The sequence below is a fragment of the Emericellopsis atlantica genome, assembly GCF_019669845.1.
Source record: "Emericellopsis atlantica unplaced genomic scaffold F5Z01scaffold_15, whole genome shotgun sequence".
Taxonomy (NCBI): Eukaryota; Fungi; Ascomycota; class Sordariomycetes; order Hypocreales; family Bionectriaceae; genus Emericellopsis; species Emericellopsis atlantica.
Genome location: NW_025764717.1, coordinates 682,045 through 702,370, shown reverse-complemented (window position 1 = coordinate 702,370; position 20,326 = coordinate 682,045). Strand labels below are relative to the sequence as shown.

At 56.4% G+C, this 20,326-nt stretch overlaps 7 protein-coding genes across 7 annotated transcripts; 2 read left to right on the top strand and 5 right to left on the bottom strand.

The window, feature by feature from the left end:
- The first annotated feature begins 47 nt into the window (after window positions 1-47).
- On the top strand, window positions 48-2,999 carry F5Z01DRAFT_708312 (chloride channel). The gene is made up of 3 exons (XM_046266461.1): window positions 48-1,131; window positions 1,184-1,576; window positions 1,628-2,999. The coding sequence occupies exons 1-3, from the start codon at window positions 160-162 to the stop codon at window positions 2,942-2,944; spliced, it is 2,682 nt and encodes an 893-aa protein (XP_046117860.1). The 5' UTR covers window positions 48-159; the 3' UTR covers window positions 2,945-2,999.
- Window positions 3,000-3,081: 82 nt separating this feature from the next.
- F5Z01DRAFT_637144 (DNA ligase) lies at window positions 3,082-5,910 on the bottom strand (the record flags this gene model as incomplete). The annotated part of the gene is made up of 5 exons (XM_046262260.1): window positions 3,082-3,618; window positions 3,670-4,438; window positions 4,488-5,592; window positions 5,645-5,796; window positions 5,885-5,910. 5 exons carry the CDS (start codon window positions 5,908-5,910, stop codon window positions 3,082-3,084), a joined length of 2,589 nt encoding a protein of 862 aa, XP_046117859.1.
- A 716-nt stretch (window positions 5,911-6,626) lies between these two features.
- F5Z01DRAFT_681841 (dehydrogenase E1 component-domain-containing protein) lies at window positions 6,627-10,932 on the bottom strand (the record flags this gene model as incomplete). The annotated part of the gene is made up of 9 exons (XM_046265724.1): window positions 6,627-7,138; window positions 7,192-7,646; window positions 7,702-7,835; window positions 7,950-8,103; window positions 8,737-8,951; window positions 9,007-9,355; window positions 9,409-9,771; window positions 9,819-10,414; window positions 10,471-10,932. 9 exons carry the CDS (start codon window positions 10,930-10,932, stop codon window positions 6,627-6,629), a joined length of 3,240 nt encoding a protein of 1,079 aa, XP_046117858.1.
- Window positions 10,933-11,819: 887 nt separating this feature from the next.
- Window positions 11,820-13,930, bottom strand: F5Z01DRAFT_657097 (Zinc/iron permease). Its single transcript, XM_046263619.1, has 3 exons — window positions 13,529-13,930; window positions 12,554-13,480; window positions 11,820-12,497 (listed from the first exon to the last, which is right to left on the bottom strand). Exons 1-3 carry the CDS (start codon window positions 13,537-13,539, stop codon window positions 12,308-12,310), a joined length of 1,128 nt encoding a protein of 375 aa, XP_046117857.1. The 5' UTR covers window positions 13,540-13,930; the 3' UTR covers window positions 11,820-12,307.
- F5Z01DRAFT_657095 (uncharacterized protein) lies at window positions 13,931-15,319 on the top strand. Its single transcript, XM_046263618.1, has one exon. The coding sequence runs from the start codon at window positions 14,168-14,170 to the stop codon at window positions 15,209-15,211; it is 1,044 nt and encodes a 347-aa protein (XP_046117856.1). The 5' UTR covers window positions 13,931-14,167; the 3' UTR covers window positions 15,212-15,319.
- Window positions 15,125-16,250, bottom strand: F5Z01DRAFT_137180 (uncharacterized protein). The gene is made up of 3 exons (XM_046257619.1): window positions 16,178-16,250; window positions 15,983-16,120; window positions 15,125-15,928 (listed from the first exon to the last, which is right to left on the bottom strand). Exons 2-3 carry the CDS (start codon window positions 16,028-16,030, stop codon window positions 15,488-15,490), a joined length of 489 nt encoding a protein of 162 aa, XP_046117855.1. The 5' UTR covers window positions 16,031-16,120; window positions 16,178-16,250; the 3' UTR covers window positions 15,125-15,487.
- A 989-nt stretch (window positions 16,251-17,239) lies between these two features.
- F5Z01DRAFT_136955 (stress activated MAP kinase interacting protein Sin1) lies at window positions 17,240-20,325 on the bottom strand. Its single transcript, XM_046257616.1, has 3 exons — window positions 20,129-20,325; window positions 17,738-20,066; window positions 17,240-17,662 (listed from the first exon to the last, which is right to left on the bottom strand). Exons 1-3 carry the CDS (start codon window positions 20,149-20,151, stop codon window positions 17,543-17,545), a joined length of 2,472 nt encoding a protein of 823 aa, XP_046117854.1. The 5' UTR covers window positions 20,152-20,325; the 3' UTR covers window positions 17,240-17,542.
- Window position 20,326: the final 1 nt, after the last annotated feature.

The window sequence follows — 20,326 nt, the reverse complement described above, 5'->3', positions numbered from 1 at the left end:
CTTGGACAAGCACCTTGATGTCAGTGACGGGCCTTGCCTTGGTCCAGGGCTAGACTAGGAGACGACAGATCATTCGCAACAGACTGCACGCACACGCTCGGTTCGCCCTGCGACGGCATACAGACGAAGGCAATGGTCGGATAAGAATCCATCTGCACCATGCCCCTCGCACCTCGCAACGAACCCTTCCTCGCCGGATCCTCCTCGTCGCATTCACCTGGCGCGAACACCCCAAGCGCATCCCCCGACGATCGAGATGAGATTGACTTTCTGAGCGACGACCAGCATGCCGTAGGCGATCTCGGTGTCGGACGGAGTGATCGCAATGTGCTCGACGACGACCCTGTACATGCAGATCTGGATGCGCCCCTGTCATTCAAGCGCCGACAGAAGCCATCCATCTTCTCGGGACCAGCGCGATTGTTCGCTGCTTTCCGGGGCCAGTCGCAGACTCCGACCCAGCGATCGCCCTCTCCTGTCGGCGGCGGAGACTACAATATCCCCGACATTCCTTTCTTGACTACGTCCAAAGATGTCAGCGCGCATGACTGGTACATTGAAGGACAAGGGCGCCGAGTCGGGTACGAGGATTTAACAGCCATCGACTGGATCTTCGAGTACAACAAAGAGCGCCGGCGGCTGCGCTCGCTAGCTGCAGGAGCGGGAAGTCTACTGGGGCACTTTCACCATCTCATCGACGCGAGCAAGGTCTGGATCATCGTCCTGTGCACAGGCATTTGCGTCGGCGCCATTGCTGCGGCCATTAACATTGCGTCGGACTGGCTGGGCGATCTCAAGGAGGGGTACTGCTCAAGTGGAGACGAAGGAGGGCATTTCTATCTCAGCAAGAGCTTCTGCTGCTATGGCTATGACCAGGGATCCAAATGCGACGGATGGAGACCCTGGGGCGAGGCACTTGGCCTGGGCTCAGGAGGCGGGTCGTTCGCCATGGGCTATGTCTTCTTCATACTCTTTTCGGTGACTTTTGCGTACGTGGCGGCCCTGCTGGTTCAGGAGTATGCCTTGTACGCCAAACACAGCGGTATCCCAGAAATCAAGACGGTCTTGGGAGGGTTCGTCATTCGACGATTCCTGGGTGGCTGGACGTTGTTGACCAAATCACTGGGTCTGGTGAGAGACACATGATCGCACTTTGCACGGAGAAGACCGCTGACCGTGACAGATTCTCGCCGTCGCCTCTGGCATGTGGCTTGGAAAGGAGGGCCCCTTGGTGCACGTTGCGTGCTGCGTCGCCAACCTCTTCATCAAGCCCTTTAGCAGCATCAACCACAATGAGGCCCGGAAACGAGAGGTCCTCTCTGCAGCGGCATCTTCCGGCATCTCTGTGGCTTTTGGGTCCCCCATTGGAGGCGTGCTCTTCAGTCTGGAACAGATATCATACTACTTTCCCGACAAGACCATGTGGCAGAGTTTTGTGTGCGCCATGGCTGCCGCTGTGGCCCTCCAGGCATTCGACCCCTTCCGCTCTGGCAAACTAGTCTTGTTCCAGACCAAATTCAGCAGCGACTGGGATGGCTTTGAGATGATTCCTTATGTCTTCCTTGGCGTCGTGGGAGTATGTGTCCCCTGGTCCCTATTTTTGCAACAACTCACTAACGACATTCAGGGCATCTATGGAGGCTTGTTCATCAAGTTCAACATGGCCATTGCGCGGTGGAAGAAGGGCAGCGCCTGGCTACCTGGTCCGATCTTTCAAGTCGTCGCCGTGGCCCTCCTGACGGCCGTCATCAATTATCCCAACTTCTACATGAAGCTGCAGGCTACCGAGCTTGTCTCAAACCTGTTTGCAGATTGCTCGCAGGTCCTTGATGACGAGCTCGGTCTATGCAAGACCGGCGCTGACTCTGTGTCCACGATTGTGTTGCTCATGTTCGCGGCGGTCGTGGGCTTCTTCCTCGCCGCCATTACATTTGGTCTGCACATCCCTGCTGGTATCATCCTACCGTCCATGGCCATTGGCGCCCTCACCGGACGCGCCGTTGGCATCTTTATGGAGATGTGGTTCACCGCGCAGCCTGGCTTCTTCCTCTTCTCCACCTGCGACCCTGACGTGCCCTGCGTCGTTCCCGGCACATATGCCATCATCGGCGCTGCTGCCTTCCTCGCCGGCGTCACCCGCATGACTGTCTCCATCGTGGTCATCATGTTCGAGCTTACCGGCGCCTTGACATACGTCCTCCCCATCATGATCGCGGTCATGGTCTCCAAATGGGTGGGCGACGCATTCTCACGCCGCGGCATCTACGAGTCTTGGATCCACTTCAACGAGTATCCCTTCCTCGACAACAGCGAGGAGATTCTCGTGCCCGACATCCCGGCGGCGCAGATCATGACCAGGATCGAGGATCTCGTGGTTCTCACCGCTTCGGGCCATACCATCGCCTCCCTGACCACAATCCTCGAGACACACCCCTATCGTGGGTTCCCCGTCGTATCGGATCCAAGAGACGCCGTCCTCTTGGGATACATCTCCCGCGCAGAGCTTAGCTACAACCTCCTTGCCGCGACTCGCGCCCCTCGAAGCCTACCCGTCGAGACGGAAACATTCTTCTCCCATCAACCGCTGGCGGATCCGAGGACGACCCTCGATTTGAGACCTTGGATGGACCATACACCAATCACTCTGCCCTCGCGCACGGCACTCCACCTGGTTGTGTCGTACTTTCAAAAGCTGGGTCTGCGCTACGTTCTCTTCACGGACAGGGGTACTTTACAGGGCATCCTGACCAAAAAGGACGTTTCGTATGTCCTCAATGGCGCAGCGGAGACAAGACGGACGACGAATGCGCCAGATGGCACTAGTCATCGAGGGCTTGGGTCGGCAAGACAGAGTGGCGAAGAGGAAGAACGAGGCTTACTAGGGGTCCAAGATGAGGAGGACGATGAGAGAGATGAAGCGAGAGCGCAGTCTTCAATGTTATAGTATAGGATTTCATTCGAGCCTTATACTCATATATCACCTCGGAGAGTTAAACATGTTGTATTCCTGTGTATCATGCTATCTCTGGTAATAATCCCCTGACGCCAAACATGCCCATGCAAATACCACATGCTGCTAGTTTAATACTCGAAATCATCATCCACAGACGGCCCCTTGTTCTTCGTCACGCTCTCCTGCTTCCTATACATTTCCGCAACCTGCCTCGAGGACGTGGCCTCGTCGGGCTTCTTGTCGTCTCGTATCTTGATGAAGCGAGGGAATCGCAGACTGATGCCTTTCGACCCACTGGGATCGACGCCCTCCTTCCACCCAGCTTTGTATCGAGGACTGAGCGTCAAGTCGGCCGTCTTGACTTCCCAGACATAGCGCGGCTCGAACCAAACGTCAGGTTGGTGCTGGCCTCCGCTCGAGTGAGAGTAGAACGGTTTAGGTCGGTCGATGGTGATTTCTGATAGTTGCTTATGCAAGTCTTCGAGCACCTGCTCAGAAAACCCTGTGCCGATATTGCACACCGTTTCATAGCTCTCGGTGTTTGGGTTCCAACAGGCCAGAAGGAAAGCACCGTAAACCGATGTGCGCTTGCCTTTGCCGTAGTAGGCCCCGAGCACGACAAGGTCGAGGGAATCTCCCACGCCAGCCAGGTAGTCTTTCTTGATCTGTGCGTGATCAGTAAAAGTTCAGTCAGCGTCACGAGCGGAGCCACTCACTTTTAGCCAGTTGCGGCTGCGTTTGCTGGGCTCATACCAACTCTCGGGTCCGTCCAACATCTTGACCATCAGTCCTTCGCAGGACGCTTTGACACTTTCGTCCAAGAACACTTGAATCTCTTCAAGTTCCTGTCCATCCATGGACTCCGCGAAGGCGAATTCGCCTTCAACAGGGTTGAAAGCATTCTTAAGCAGAGCTCGTCTTTCCGTCAAACTTTTCTTGACAGCGGGCTCGCCATTTAGATAGAGGAGATCGAAGGCGAAGACACAAACCTTGACCTTGACGTCCTCGGCTTTGACGTCCTTGCGCTTTCGTGTCATAAGTTGCTGGAATGGCAGCACCTTCTTCTCCTCAACATCCCACGCCACCGTCTCACAATCGAGCACGAAGCTCTGTGTATCGTCCTTGATCCATGTATGAAGCTTGGCTAGCACATCAGGGTACTTCTTCGACAGGTCTTCCGAGTTTCGCGAGAAGATGGCGGCAACGCCGCCGGCAGCCTCTTGATTTGCATCGGGCTTGGCTTGGCTAAGTTCTTCTGGTGCCTGTTTTGCAACATAATGGATCTGAGCGCGTTCACCGTCGTATTTAAACTCGCAAGTGAATTTTTGCCCTTCGAAGCGGTCCAAGACCTCGGTGATGGCCTTGGTCGGCTTAGCCAACATCGGCTTCAAAGGCACGCCGGGCTTAAGCTTGCAGGTATCGGGCAGGTTCATGATGCCGCCCTCAAGCATTGCGGGGACGATAACATTGTAGCTTGGGAGCTCGCTGGGGGATGTCAACACTATTGTCCAAATTGGAGCCACACAACCCATACCTGTAGACCTGCTTGAGCATTGCCTCGCCTTTCTCCATGTCTGAGGTGCTGGGTACCTTTCCCTCCTTTTCAGCCTCGTGGCAGACAACGGCTTGGGCCAAAGAAACGAGAACCGTCCTCTCTGCCAAACCGAGACGGAGCTTGCCCTCCAGAAAACGGACGATAAACTTGGCCTCGCTGGGACCACCCTTGTCCTTATGGATGTCGATCTTGACACCAGAAGAGTCGGCTGCCGAAAGTAGCTTCTTGATGCCAGCCACCTTCCGACCCTGCGCACCGTTACCCGACACTGTAGCGATAGCCATCAACCCTTGATGAACACCCTTGACTGTTAACGGTGGGGGTTTGAGTATAGTCGCCTGCCTCGACCTGGTCTTCAACGCCACAAGACCAAGATCACCAACTGCTTGCTGCTCAGCCTTGATGCCAGCCAGGGTTTGCCCGCCAGCCTCGCTAATAGCCTTCATAATAAGAGATTCGCCAATACCCAACTCGATGCCTGCGTAGTCGGGAGCGAGCTTGTTGATCATGAGGAGGACCGTGGGCAACAGGTCGCCCGGGGTGAGGCGCATGACTTGTCGCAGGAACTTGGCGCAATGCTCTGTCATGATCAAACGCTTCGTCGTCATTTCGATCAGCGAGAACGTCTGACAAAGCGCCGCATACGGCACAGGGGTGCCTGCTTTCCAGTCTGGATATGGGTCGTTGTGGTCCTTTGCTTTGAGCTGTGTCTGAAGCTTCTCGCGTGCCTTCTTTGCAATCGCTGGCTTTTCCTCTTCCAGCTCAGCATCTGATGCCGATGAGGAGGCTGAAGCATCCTCCTCTTCCATTGCAACATCCTCAGCTTCTTCGATCTGCTCCGTCTTCACTGCCGCGCTTTTGGCTTGCCCCTTTTGAGCTGCTTTTGTTGCCGTGGCCTTCTTGGCGGGAGGCGATGCGGATGGGGGTTCTTCAACTGACTCATCCTCGTCTTCCTCTATTTTGACTCGCTTCCGTCTCGATCGCTTGGTTACGGGAGCATCGTCTCCGTCATTTTCGGCAGGTTCAGGTTTCGTTTCGGCGTGACCATTGCTTTGGCTTGTGGACCGAGCTCGCTTCTTGGATTCTAGTCGCCATTAGCTCCCGAAGCACGACACCCAGAGAGGTTTCAAGCTCACGTTCGGAAGCATCTGAGTTCTCTGGCGCCTCAGCGTCCTTCATATCAGTATCTGCCTCCTCCTCATCTTTGACCTCTGGCTTCTTCGCCTTGGTCGCGAACGAGAGCTTGGTCTGTTGAGGTGGCGGGCCTCCTTTCCCACCAAAGAATTTACTGTAGGACCAAGTCAGTATTAAAAAGCTTGATGAGAATGGTCGAGTGCTAAACGCACCCGATTGTGGTCTGCGCGGGCTTCACATACCCCAATGTAGCCTGCTTCGACGGCATGACGACAAGCGATGATCCCCTCACAGATGATGTGAGATTTCTGTGTTTGATATGGTCAATTATTCGCCAACTATGGAATGAAGAAGATCCTCTGACGGGCAGCCGAGGCGGAGGACAGGCTGATATGGTCGTTGTCGTGGGTAGGCAGCTGCTCAGTCTGACTGCTCTCATGACGCGCTTTTCCAGGCAGAAGCGCGTTAATTGGGGTCAAGTCGCGATTCACACCTGCAGGAAGCTGAGAACGGAGGGAAGGCGCGACGCGCCCCACGTGAGCAGAAGGTCCACTTTAAAGATTGCCAGCCGTGCATTGAAGCCGAAGCAGCAGCTGAAGTTGGGCCTCTTTCGATTCAAATTATTGAGCCAGATTGATATCAATTGCGTATTTATGCTGAGTCGATGTGATACAACCAAGAGTAACAGCTCAGCTTTGAACGCACATTTAGCCTTCCCGTTGCTGCTGCGCCGTCACAGCCGAGGAGACTCGGGACAAGTATGTCGTGAACCACAGGACACAAGCAACTGGTTCTATACTTTGACGTTTCCCTTATTGATTTACCCAACACTATGCATGCCGCAAGTTGTTCCTGCCCTCTAGCTAAACGAGTATAATACAAACAGAACGCGGCCTCAAGACGATAGATAACACCGGGATTCATTATGTGTGAGCCACCGCTTCCCTACGGCCTTTCTCTCTTCCACGCTACCAGCAAGCCAATTTACTGGTTGAAGTAGTAATCCTCATCCGCGTGGCGGCCACGGATGAACTTGGGCTCAGAGCCGCGGACGTAGATGTCCTCGTACAGAATTGAGGGCTTGGGCTCGGGGACAGCCATGGCCTCGGCAATGGCGACCTCCTCCTGGACGTGGCTGCGCGCCTCCTTGTCAATCTTCTTGAGCTCGTCCTCGCTGGCGACCTCCCAGTCGAGGATCCTCTGCTTGAGCCCGGCAATTGGGTCGTTGGTCGAGCGCATGCGCTGAATCTCCTCACGCGTGCGGTAGGTGGTTCCGGGATCGGACATGGAGTGGCCACCGTAGCGGTAGGTGACGTACTCGAGGACCATGGGGCCCTTGTCGGCGCCAGTCCACTCCTTTCCGTACTTGACGGCAGCCTTGACAGCCAGAATGTCCATGCCGTTCACCTTGAGACCGGGGATGTACTGTCCGCGCTTGTAGTAGTCGGTCAAGGCGGAGGAGCGGGCCGCAGAGGTACCCATACCGTACTTGTTGTCTGGCAACGGTTAGCAATCTTGGTCTCTCGTAGCACCAAATGGGAGCACTCACTCTCGCAGCCGAACAAGGCGGGGAGGTTCCAGAGCTTGGCCATGTTGAAAGCCTCAAAGACCTGACCCTGGTTGCTGGCACCATCACCGTAGAGGATGATGGAGGCCTTCTTGGTGTCGTTGTACTTGTGCGCAAAGGCGAGACCGGCACCGACGGGGACCTGAGCGCCGACAATACCGTTGCCACCGTAGAAGCCCTTGGAGAACATGTGCATGGAACCACCCTTTCCGTAGGCAATGCCCTCACGGCGACCGAGCAGCTCGCCGATGATGGAGCGGACGGTGCCACCACGCATCAGAGCGAAACCGTGGCATCGGTAGGCGGTGATGATGTCGTCCTCCTTGGTGATTGCGTGCTCGATACCGACGGCGACAGCCTCCTGGCCGGTGGACAAGTGGCAGAAACCGCGAATCTTCTTCTCCTTGTACAGGCGATCGGCCGCCATTTCCATCTGTCTGCGCGATTATCAGTGCGCCATCCCACAGCGTCGGAGCCCATCGGGAAACATACCGGACCGCAACCATGTCGTAGTACATCTGCTTCAGCTCGGCCTTGGTGACATCAATGGTGTAGGGAGGAGGGTCGAGCTCGTAGGTCTCGAAGCTCTCGTCGCTGAGGTTGACCGAGAAAGTCTCATTGTCATCCTACCGCACATCATTAGCCCTGGCTGCCCTCTCAAATCCTGCATACTCGTCGCTCAAAAGACACCACTCCTTTGGGCGTGATCCAAGACTCGGGGAAAAGGCGCAATCGCTTACCTTGGGCACCTTGGCGCTCAGGGACGCAGAGGCAGCGTCGGTGGTAACAAAGCGAGGACGGGCCGCAAGGGCAATAGGAGCCCTGGTGCGCGAGGCAAGCGCCCTGGGCACTCTGGCAGCTCGGGAGAACATCGCGAGGTCGGATAAGGGGCCTCTGGACGATTAGGGAGAGGTTGAGGTTGACGAGAAGATAACTGGCGCTGGTTCCGAGAATTTGCGATGTTGGGGACTGAGCTTCGGGTTTGGTTGGGACCAGCACTAAAACGGACTAGCGCATCTACACGTGACCCCTTTTCCATCAAAACGAGCGTTTAATAATTCACCGACATCGTTCACTGCATTGACCATGGGTCCAGATTCACTTTGACGCGATCATTTGTTGTATCAAATTCAAAGTATGTTAGTCTTGCTACTATTAATTGCGCGTACATGGCCGACTGGCCACTCACGCATGCAGTGATCACTCCCAAAAAGCAATTGAGGCTCCTGACCGTACTTAGCCAGGTGCCTCCTAACGTTAGGACATTTGCGCTAGCTCCGTATGATTACTCCGTCCTGTTTGTTGTAAATGATGATAGTCACCCAATCGACACGCCATGCTTCGTAGTTTCGTAAACAGCCTTGCCATGCGGTCCAGATTCGTCGCCTCCATAACGCCATACAATGCAACCCAAAGATCCGTTGTCGGACCAATCCCGAAGACGAGGTACGCCGAGTACTGCTGAAGAAAACTGTGGTCGGCAATAAGATGCACGCGCAGTTGTTACCTCAGTCTTCGTGGAAGAACGTCTTGTTGCCAGTGGAAGGACCAGCTTCAGCTTCTGTCATCTCGACATCCTGGTCTTGATTTGCCGCCTGGGAGCTGGACCCTGAAGAGGAGGGCTCGGTGTAATCAACCACCATTGCGCTCAGAGGTCGACTTGGATCATCCTCGAGCACGCGCTGTTGAATAGTCGGCGGCCGGTCAAAGATCACGTCGTCAGGCGGAGTGAAAGTCCAGACCTCGCTCAGTTAGCACATGGCACGATCATTTCCCAAACGGACCGTCACAACTTACCTCCATCACAGTTCGGCTTTGTCTAAGGGCCAGCGCGACGCATTTTTCAGCTTCAAAAGCAACGCGCCACACAGCTTCACCTTGGGCAATCAGCTCACGCACGAGAAGTCCAGTTTTCAGATCCCAAATCTTGACGCGTCCGTCGCTACCGCCGCTCACGATTCGGGTATCGTCAAACTGCAGACTGGTCACGCTGTTGTCGTGTGCAGCAAGCCTGTGAATGGGACACATCTTCTCTAGTGACCACACGCGGACAGAGCCGTCAGACCCGCCCGTGACCAAGGTGTCGCCACGCATCTGTAGCTGGCCGACGAGCGATGTATGACCCTGGAGAATGGCAAGACATTCGCTACGTCTTGTTAGTTGACTGCCACCCGCCGTGTCCCAGCGACAATGACTCACCCAGTGAAAGGATCCCAGATTCGGACATTCGTGTCCAGACTGCCGGTCACGACGCGCTTTCCGTCAAAAGCAATGGCATAAATCTGGCTGAAGTGACCTTGCAGTGTTTGCAGGCAACGACCTTCAGAAATGCTCCAAACTCTGGCGAAGGTATCGTAGCTACCTGATACGACAATGTCACCGTGGATCTCGAGGCATCTGACACTAGATTGGTGCCCCACGAGAACATTACGGCACAGGCCGGTGCGGATGTCCCAGATACGCAAGGTGGTGTCGCGTGAGCCCGAGATGGCGGTGTTCTCGTCCGCCATCTTAAGGCATCGAACGGTAGAGGTGTGTCCGCGCAGTGTGTGCAGGCAGTGTCTGTGTTCGTCAGTGTGTGTAGAAGAACAATTGTCCAACGGACATACCCTGTGCGAAGGTCCCAGACGCGCACGTCTCTATCACATCCTCCGCTAACCAGCGTGTCTCCCCAGGGGACCATGGCCCAGACCCCCATGACATGACCTTGTAGCGTGCGAAGCGCATTGCCCTCCGTATCGAATACATGGATCCTAGCATTATCCAGGGCCAAGATTATGTACTTGGAGGTGAGATGGAGACTGGTGACAACGCCTCCTTCCTGCGTTATATTCCGGGCGACGCATGAGCCACCAGATCTCCATGCCGCATCCACAAGGTATCGCTGCTTGAAATGCGATTTGTAAGACCTCATTTTCGGGCGTATTGACCGACTGCCTCCATCGAGCGATCTCGAACCCCCCACATGCGCTGTCACAGGCAGTGCACCGGGGAAACTCGCAGAGTCGACGTTGGTCAGTGGTTGTATTGCCGGCCGACTGTAACCTCCAGGGCTGCCGCTCTCCACCTCGGACATTCTACGTCGGTAGTCGTGCTTCAAGCAGAGATTCTTCCAGGTCATGTCGTCGCTTAGTAGGTCGCGCCACCGCGGGGACACTTGCGATGCCCGCGCAAGAACTTTCGGGTCGTCTATGAACGAGAGAATCTGGGACATGTTAGCTCCATGTGGACAGGTGCCACGAGTGCCGTGTGTGTACTGACCCGTAGACACAGCTCGTCTGGCAAACTGGTGAAAGGGTCTTTTTTCAGCAAAGGGCTGACATGTTGGTGGACGAAGCTCAGTTGCGGACTGGTGCAGAGATTCAGGAGATCGGCGAGGATGCGGGTTCGCTGCGGACCAGAGCAGTTCTTAAAGTGCTGCCTAACCTTGGCGAGGAAGAAGTCCTCGTCATCAGCCGCGCCACTCCAATCTGGCTGACAATGTGAAGGACCGGGAGACGCCGCGGGTGTGGGTGGTGGAGGCGGCGATCCCACGAGCTGTTGGTCGAAATCGGCAGCAGGCGTCGACATACTGGGCGTTGGCGGCCCTCGCACATGTCGAGACTGGGCCATCTTGGCTAAGCGAGGGTCTGACATGGAGGCCGATGTGTCAAGGATGAACTCCTCGCTCAAGGTGCTGCCTCTTCGCTCGGCAAAGCTCAGGGTTCGGCCTGGATCTGACATGGAGGCGGTCTGGATCGATCTTTGCGCGCCGAGGACTGCAACTTGGGGAGCAAATATGAACGCGTCCGGCAGTGGTGAGGCTCGTCTACCGTGCGCTCCGTCGTCGAGGTAGGCGGTGCAGTCGGGTAGGTGTCGAGAATTTAGAAAGGAGAGGGCCGGGTGTCAGCTGTGTTTGGTACGTTTGGGGTGTTTAACGGTAGCAGGCTGCCCAGCGGGTATAGCGTTTCAACCGGTCAGCAGTGTGGCCCTGGGCAAGGGGCGCGACTGGCGGCTGGTATTCTGCAAACGCGACCTGCGGCTCTGCAGCATCGAAGGGACCTTGTATTGAAGCGAGGATTGTGTAAAGGGTCGATATCGAGGGTGAAATCCGATGTCGAACGTGGAGATGCAGGATGTCGAGGCAGAGGGAGGAGGGGCGCTAGGGGACGGAAACGGCAATGGTGACACGGATCCAATGGTCGTCAAGCACTGGCGGCAGTAGCCAACAAATTACCTGGGGTCTGGTCACCAGAGGAGGGAAGGAAGCAAAGGCGGGTCATGCGGTGGAAGGGACTGAACTGCCCCGGACATAACATGGCCATACCGTGGTCCTTGTTGTCAATGATCATTTACTTGTGGTGTCTATCAGACTTCTGTCGGCAACGCAATTGTAATCAAGTCAACCTTGGCATTGAAACTCAATTCGAAGCCCTCGTCGCCCGGAACGCCAACCGTTGGGCGCATCCAGTCGTCAGTGGACAGGCAATGGACAGTGGACACCGCGGCTGCTGCTTCCTGCGGGCCGTACTTGTACGCTGTCCAAACTGAATTAGCGGCTGCGCAAGAAGCCAGTCCATACGAACCCTTTCATCTGACCACGAATCGTCTTGCGATACGCGAAACGCGTAGGAGTACTACTTGTAGGGCTTCATCAGGATTGAATGGCGTAAATTATCAGCTATTAGCGTGCACTTTTTACCGCCGTGATATTTGATTTGTAAAGTCGCTTGTCTACCCGCACGTAGCCCCGGTTACTTTAGTCTACCTACCCTATGCGCATGTTTTCATGTGAGCTGCTGGAGTCTGAACGCATGAAAGACCGTCCTATGGTAAACAATGTGAGGGGATGGGGAATCTCCGCTCTGTGTCTTTCTGACACAATGACCACTAGTCCAGTCACAGCAACAGAAGAAGGTTCAGGAGCACTGAGGTTTGTAGACTAGAAAGACAGCTGAATCGAGGAAGCGCGCTGCTTGGTCGTACCAGTTTCAGATATGCAATTTACCAAAGAAGAAATCACCCAAGCAATACTCTATACAGAATCTCGCCAATATTCTATGCCGCGAGATATCAAAACCATGAAAAGGCACCAGTAATCAAAGGGACCTCTCCTGGATCAATGATGATGACGACCAAACTGTGTGAGTAGGGGCAGGAGCATACCGACCACGGTCACAAGAGTGTCCCTCATCTGCGGACCCTGTGGTTTCTCGTGCGCCTGGCCTCCGATCCCTGTGTAGCCATTCGACCCGTGGCTTTCATGTCCGCCGTGTTCACTCTCCTGCATCGCATGCATGGCCACATACCTAGGAGTACAGCATTAGCATAGCGAACTCGCATCCTTGGGAACAAGTAAACCTACAAGAATGTGCCGCCGGAGAACAGTAGCAGCATGCCAGTCCACCAGTTCGAGTCCTCGCCGCCGCCACCACCGCCCAACATGGTGACCAGCGTCCACGTGGCAACGGCACCGACGGGGGCAGCCAAACTGAACACGATGAGGTGCGCCCTAGCCGCTCGCTTGGAAAGCCCCTGCTGCAGAAGCACGCTCGTCAAGCCAAACGCTGCCGGTGCCTTGTGGATCATGATGGCAAAGAAGATGACGAGACTGAGCTTGGTGTCCTCCGTGGTGGAGCTGGCGCCCATGGCGATGCCATCAGCTGCCGCGTGGATGACAAGTCCCAGTGTCGTTGCCATGCTGCGCGCGGGAGGCGAGCCGCCAGACGTTGCCTCGACGTCGTTGCTCGATGTAGTCGGCGAGCCAGGCGCGTTGCCGTTGAGGTTGTCCAATGAGATGTGCAGAGTCGCTGGGACGCTGTTTCGTGAAGAGGAGGCGTGCCGCGGCAGGCGATCTATGAGGAACATGAGGACGAACCCGAGGATAAGCGATATGCCAACTTCAAAGGAAGGGAACTCGGCATGGTCATGTTCGTCGCCGTCATCGTCGTCGTGTTCGTGCTCGTGCTCGCGCTCATGGTCGTGGTCGTCGTCTCTTCGCAACACCATGGCTTCTGCCTCGCTGGCCATGTCAACAGCCGGCTCCGCAAAGCGCACTTTGGGCAGCGATGCGCCCAAGTCCACACCCAGATCCCATGGGCTCCTCCTGGCGACAGACCGAATCCTGTGGGTGTGCCCTCCTTCGCTTGGGGATGCGACAGCGCCAATCCCTTCTGGGATGATGACGATCATGGAGGTGCCGACCAAAACACCCACGCCCAGCGCCGACAAGAGCCGGAGCTGCGACGAGGTCAGCGTAAAGGTCAATGGGACAGCGCCGGCCAGGAAAGATCTATTTCGTCAGTTTGCGCCTCGGTGAGGATCGTTACGAGGGACATACGCCGCGGCCATGACCACCTGTTCCAACTGTCAGCAAACGCCATCGTTCTGTCCCAATGGTGATCAACTTACGCTCAACGCGAGCAATACTATGAGGCCACCCATCTTCTTAGAGCTTTGCTCCCGACAGCTGGAACAGAAGAATGTTTAGGAAATTAAGGGGAACGGCCAGCGCATCGCACACAATTGAATGGCGAGCTATCAAGGTGCGCGAGGCAAGCTGTCCACGAAAATTGAAGGGATGCGAACCGCGTAGACTGAAACGTACAACAGGCCAGCAATTGGCTGCGGAGCTCAGAGGACCCCTGGAATCGGCCCCACCGTCGTCAGCGAAAATTGAAACAGCGACAGTAGGAGGCCAGAAGGTCGTCGGCAAAAGAAGGTGGAAGTGAAAGAGGATATCTGTGAATTTTGTAACAATTATCCATTGTAATAAAAGGCACCTGAACGCGTCAAATACGAACCGTGACCTCATGGTACCTTACGTAGGTAGTAGTGTAGCGGATAGATTGGTGGGGCTGACACCCGCTGAAGGCATGACGCACTTCTGCAGTCCATTTCCGCGAACCACCAGCGGAACCATCCTTCTTCAACAAGAGTCAACAGCACGCACGTCCGGCTGCCATAACATGGCACCACAATGACCGAAGCAACGAGGTCGCCTAGGCGAAGACACATCCTCTCGTCTATCAACCCCGAAAGCGACGACCCTAAACCTCATCGCAAGCGACCGAGGCGGCACTCGCGCTCGCCAACCCCAACACGCACAGATCGAGACCGCGACAGGCGGAAACAGGATGGCGACGATGGCGACGCAAACGAGCCAGAGGACACAACCCAGCCTCGGCGATCGAGACTCAAGTTGAAGGACCACAAGTCTTCTCGTCGGCGCAAACGCTCACGCTCGCCACGAGACGAGTCGCCCAGTGGCTCACATCGCAGCCGTCATCACCGCTCTCGTCGTCATCGCCCGCGACATCATCGGACGCCCAGTCCCAATCCCTACGAGCCCCCTCCGCTGTCACCAAATGCCGCCTTTCGTGAATCACTGTTCGATGCGCTGGCCGACGAGGAAGGGGCGGACTATTGGGAGGCTGTCTACGGCCAGCCCGTTCACGTCTACCCACTCGAGGAGAAGGAGAACCCGCAAGGCGAGCTGGAGCGCATGTCGGAGGAGGAGTATGCGACCTACGTGCGTCAGCGCATGTGGGAGAAGACGCACGCCGGGCTGCTAGAGGAGCGCGAGAAGCGCAAAGAGGCGCAGAAGAGGAAGGAAGAAGATAAAGCCAGGCACAAAAAGTGGGAGAAGGACGTTGAAGAGAGTCTCAAACGAGGCGAAGAGAGGCGTGAGAGGAGACGTTGGCAAGACAAGTGGGAAGCCTACGAGGAGGCATGGAACAAGTGGGACGGCAAGCCGTCGACGCTCGCCTGGCCGACCGAGTCCGGGAACGGGACCGATGTGGAAGAGAAAGCCGTCCGGACCTTCTTCATCCACGGCCTCAAGCTGAAAGAAGTGGGCGAAACAGCCTTTGCCGCGCGCTTGAGGGAGGAGCGCGTCCGTTGGCATCCGGACAAGATTCAGCAGCGGACGGGTGGCCAGGCCGATGAGGCGACAATGCGCAATGTCACAGCCACATTTCAGATTATAGATCGGTTATGGGGGGAGACGAGAGCAAAGCAGTGAGGCAGTGAGTATTCAAACACGCCTTGCCAACACGAGTATTCCAAAGCATAGGCATAGCAGTACGGCGTTTTTTTATGGGCTCACAGTAGAGGTAGTTGATTGGTACTTTGAGAGTGTATATTAACTCGATAGCAGAAAAAGGCCGTTATGAACTGCGCAGCAGTTTGCTATTGGGGGGTATTAAATGGCTACCTCAACTCCACTGATATCCTCATGTGCAATGCATAGCTTCTTATCCATACATGAATTTCCCATTGGTTGGTTCGTTGCTGTTGTTTACAAGTTCATGAAGACGGCGACACCACCGGCGAGACCAGCGAGGCCGAGGGCAGCGACCTGCATGACACCAGCGTCCTCGCCGTCACCACCGTCGTTGTTGTCGTCGTTGTTGTCCTCAGCGTCCTCGAGGGCGTCGCTGGCCCGGGAGGCGGCATCGTTGGCCGCCTCGCTAGCCTCACCGATGAGCGAGGTGACACGTGCGGCGGCGTCGCCAGAGGCAGTGGCGGCGATATCCGAGTAGGACTCGAGAAGGTCGTCGTACTTGGCGGAGACGGACGCGAGCCTGTCGCTCCAGTACGAGGCGGCGCCACCGGTGACCTCGGAGACGATGTTATCGAACTCGGTGTGGATGTTGTCTACGACATCGCTGAAGCCATTGCCAATGTCGGAGACGATGTCCTCGCCGATGGACTTGACGTCGTCGATGACATCCTGGCCCTGTAGGGAGAAGAGTCAGCGCCAGATCACAGTACTTTTGTGGGATGTACGAACCTTGGCAAGGGCAAGAAGGCCGGCAAACGCAACAGGAGTGAACTTCATCTTGGTGGTGGTTGTGTGTGTGCGTGGGGGGGAAGGTAGTGTTGGTTTGGCCGGGAGGGACTAAGACGAGTGTCGACGATGTGAGAGATGCTCGGGAAATTAGAATAAGAGTGACAGGAATTCCGGGGAAAAGAGCTTTATATCAACCTTGGAGGCTCTGACGGATCGTTTAATTGGAATGCGCAGATCGTGTCAGCCGTGGTGCAGCGCTGCCTGCACAGTGCAGCTCCATGTCCCTGCTGAGCCCTGTCGCGATGGCGTAGGCGTCTGGGGCAAGGCTGGCTACCCCTGTCCCACCAGCCACTGGCAAGGCGCAAAAAGGGGCTCATTGTTGCCCCAAGCGGCTTAGTCTGTCAACCCCCTGTCGGCGAGCCGCATGCTCTTTAGGGGGCGGCGTAGGAAGTGCCTACTGTGCCTCCAGTGTGCTTCATCACCACAGTGGTCCAATGGTAGGAATTAAACATGAAGTCTCGTCCCAGGCAACGTCGATCGCCCTGACGTATACGTGTTTCATCCTCATGGGGACCCTGGGGGGAATTTGCTATGCGCACGCGCAAACAAAAGACGGCAGAAAGGAGCGCGGACAAGCGAGTGCCGTGTGATGACAGCCGTTGAGGCACGGGGGATGTGACCGTGAGCATCGCACCTTGTAAGTTGCGTCACCAACAATCTGGACCTGCAGCGGGGCCTGTTCGATTTGGGTCTGTGACATTCACATTCATCCGCATTTCAAATCAATCATCCTACGGGGTAATTCGTTGAATCAGTCAGTAGCCCGTAGAGATTGCTCCGTACGTAGTACATGTTGCGTCATGTCACCCTGGGCGAGCACATTCTCAGGGATACGCGGTATTAACGAGAAGCCATCTCAAAGGGAAGCCTTCCCTCAACTCAGACTGCAGTTAGACAGTCTCGCCCATGTGCCCCATATCCATAATTACTGCATCATTGCCATCGAGCTGCGGCTGCCCTGCGCCTTCTTACTGTACCTTACCCAGACAGCTTGAGGGCGCGTCCGAAGTGGCGGGCCAGCTTGCGTGGCCTTCCGTCGTGGGGGCTTGAGGCATCGACACTCGGTATTCGTACCTTCAGTTTGGTCCTTTACGGAGCCACAGTCCGTAGTGGCTGGGCGTACGGATACGCCAGATCACTCACGTCATCGGGCCATTCATAGTGCACGGATCTCTCAATGGCACCAAGATCCAAGTGTGATGGTTTTAGCCGTCAACATCAATCGGCTGGGCGTACGCCATTTAATGGCCTGGGGCATGTCTCCAGTGTCAGAGGTTGGAACTGTCGTCGTGAGAGATCTCACGCGACCTACTTCATGGCAATGCGCGCTAGAGGTAAAACTTCCGCACCATACCTGCCGCGGATGGTAGAGTTCTTGGTTATGCTTAAGCTCTTAGTTGGTTGTCTCCACACCCACAGTGCAAGTTCCATTCCGTCACTTCACTGTCTTCACATTCACCCACGCAGCGACCGCGCGCGCGACCATTTAATAAATGTGCATCAGACATCCCGGTACGGCGAGATGCCCTTCATGAGCTCCCCCACAATCTCGTCTGCCTCGTCCGCGCCCTTGGTCTCAAAGTCGTACCGCTTACTCTCGTTCGCCCTATACACTACGAGCTGTTTTCGCGTCAGCAACATGGATCTCTCCCTCTCGCGACAGACACGGGGCTACAAAAAGGATGGCTGGCCTACCTTGACATTGGTCGGATGCTTTCGCGGCACCTTGCAACCAACGACATTGCTAAAGTGCACCGTCGTCGTCTTCCCCCCACCGTCCGTCAAGGCCTTGCCCCCGGACGAGGGCACAATATGAATGTACTCGCCGTCAATCACCAGGATCCGCTCGCTCATGCCCACGAGACGCATCGGCTGCTTGCGCCACACCGTGTACTTCTTGTAGTTGGCGTGGCCCAGCTCGTCCTGCTTGGCGATCTCGCGCGCCAGCGGGTGCGGGCCCAGCATCTGCTGCGCCTTCCTCACCTTGCGGCCCTGGTACGACATGCCATCGGCCCCTGGGACCTTGGGTGATGCGCTCCCCGGCGAGCCCGTCATGGTGAGCGGCCCGTCTGTGGCGAAGCGGCGTCGGTAGAGCTCCAGGTCCGAGACGTTGCCAATGGACGACACGGGGCGATCGATCATGACGACCGCCCCGGACCCTGGCAGCTTCAGCACGTGATTGCCCTTGTCGAGCTGTCGCTTGCGGCAGACGGCCTCGAGCACCTCGGCGAGGTATGTGTCTGTCGTCACATCGACGGTCACCATCTGCCCCGGTGCCGTGTCGGATGACATGATGTGGATGCGAAGCAGCTTCTGCTGGCCACGCGAGGCGTTGTTCATGACTGCGGGCACAGCTGGCGCGTCGGCAAGAGGCGTGCTCGTGTTCATGCGGAAGGTGGTTGTAATGGGGTTGTGTCGAGGTCGAGCGGGTGCCTGTACATTCGTCGTGTTCACAGCGCCAGTCGTGTCGTTGGGTATGGCATCCTCGGCATGTGGCGTGTCTGGCACCGACTGTGATGATGTTTGCTCTTCCTCCTCTTGTTGGGGCGTCAACGCCTGGTTCTCCTCAAACTCGTCTTCTGAGGCGACAACTAGCGCGAATTCATCGTATGCTGTCGAGTTGGACCGCATGCGACCACCGCCCCTGGCGTTCGCATTGTTCACGGTGGTGAAGGATGTCAGGGGTTTCGTCCGCTCAAACGGCGGGAAGTCGTCGTCCACCTCTCCACCCTCCTCGACCATGCGCAGCGTATACCAGTTGATGTTCAGCTTGTCTGGCGCCAGACTCGGCGCCCGCTTTTCTTCATTGTACCGGTATAGACTCAGTCCGATGAGATCCGCCACGGTGACCTGCCTCTCGGCACTCTGCCCATCGTGCACGCGCGGTCGGATGAGCACCTCAAACGCGGTCTCGGGATCCTCGGAAAAGGCAGGATAGATGCGCACTTTGATAGAGCTCTGGGTCCCCTGGCCACTAAAGTGCGCAAACTTCTGGAAGGGCACCGTGGACTTGTGCTCCTTGGCCTTGAGCGCTGCCGACAGTAGACTCCTTGGCGGGGCCACGCTTAGTGGCCGGATCATGCTCATCGGTCTCGGCGGCGGCAGCGCGGACAGGACAATAGGCCTGGTCGGCGGTTGTGATTTCCGTACCGTAGATTGCCGCATGAGGTGTTTCGGAGGTGTCCCGACTACCTGTCTCGTGGGAGACGCTGCAATCGGCATCTCTGTAGGGTCCAAGATGGAGGCCGAGTCTATGCTCCCAACGTAGTCAAGCTCTGAGCCCTCATCCGAGTCATCCTCTTCCTCCTCGGGCAGCAGTCGCGTGTCCGCCCGCTTGATGCCCGGCGAAGGCTCCTCCTCCTGAATTTTCTCCTGCAGTCTCACGGTCTTTAACGCAGCTCTCGAGTCTGCCCTGCGCCGCTGCACTGCGTCTAGCTCATTCTCTGACGACATTTCGCTACTGGTGACTGTGTCGCGCCGCATCCGCCCCTTGCCATTGGCAGCATCCACCGCTGACTGAGATCCTCGCCTGCGCGATCGTGGGGACGGGGCCGTAAGGGGCTGCTTCTGTGTCTGCGTGGGCGACGAGCCCGAGCGGTTCCGGACCGGCATCTTGGCGAACTTGATCTGCTGTGCCGCTCTATGGTCGGTGTCATCGTCGCTCTCGTCGCTAAGGTCGCTGCTGTCATCCTCCTCCATCTGCTCCCTTCGTCGCCTGCGCTTTGTGGCTGCGACACCCGGACCAACCGTGTCAGCGCCTCCGCCCGTCAGCATACCGGCGCCGTCGTCCTCGCCATCCTCAAGGGTCAGGCCTTGGTGTCGTGGGGCCTGAAAGTATTCGGACGCGACGGCGGTAGGGATCGGTGGGGAGTGTGTTCGTTTGTGGTAGCTCGAGTTGGGGCGCCAACCGGCGGCTTTGAAGGCGGCCGAGGTGACGAACCCTTCGTCAATGGTCAGGAGTCGCTCGCCGACGCCATCTGCGATTTCGTTGAGATAGCTAGTCCGCAGCTGGTATGCGACAAGTCTGCCAATGTCAGAAACGAAACCCTTCCGACATGTCCATTGTTGGGGAGGGGCGAGGCTCACTCGTCGAGCTGGATAACCGACATGACGGTATAGGTGGCCTATGTTGGCTGTAGCAGGACAATGGAAATCATCTCTGAGACTCGGCGGTCTCTTGTGATCACGCGACGTTATTAGACCATCGCTATAATGAAGCGTGTCCAATTCATCGGGATGTAGATGGTGATCGTGGGGTAATTGGTGAATGGCATTCCAGGTCGC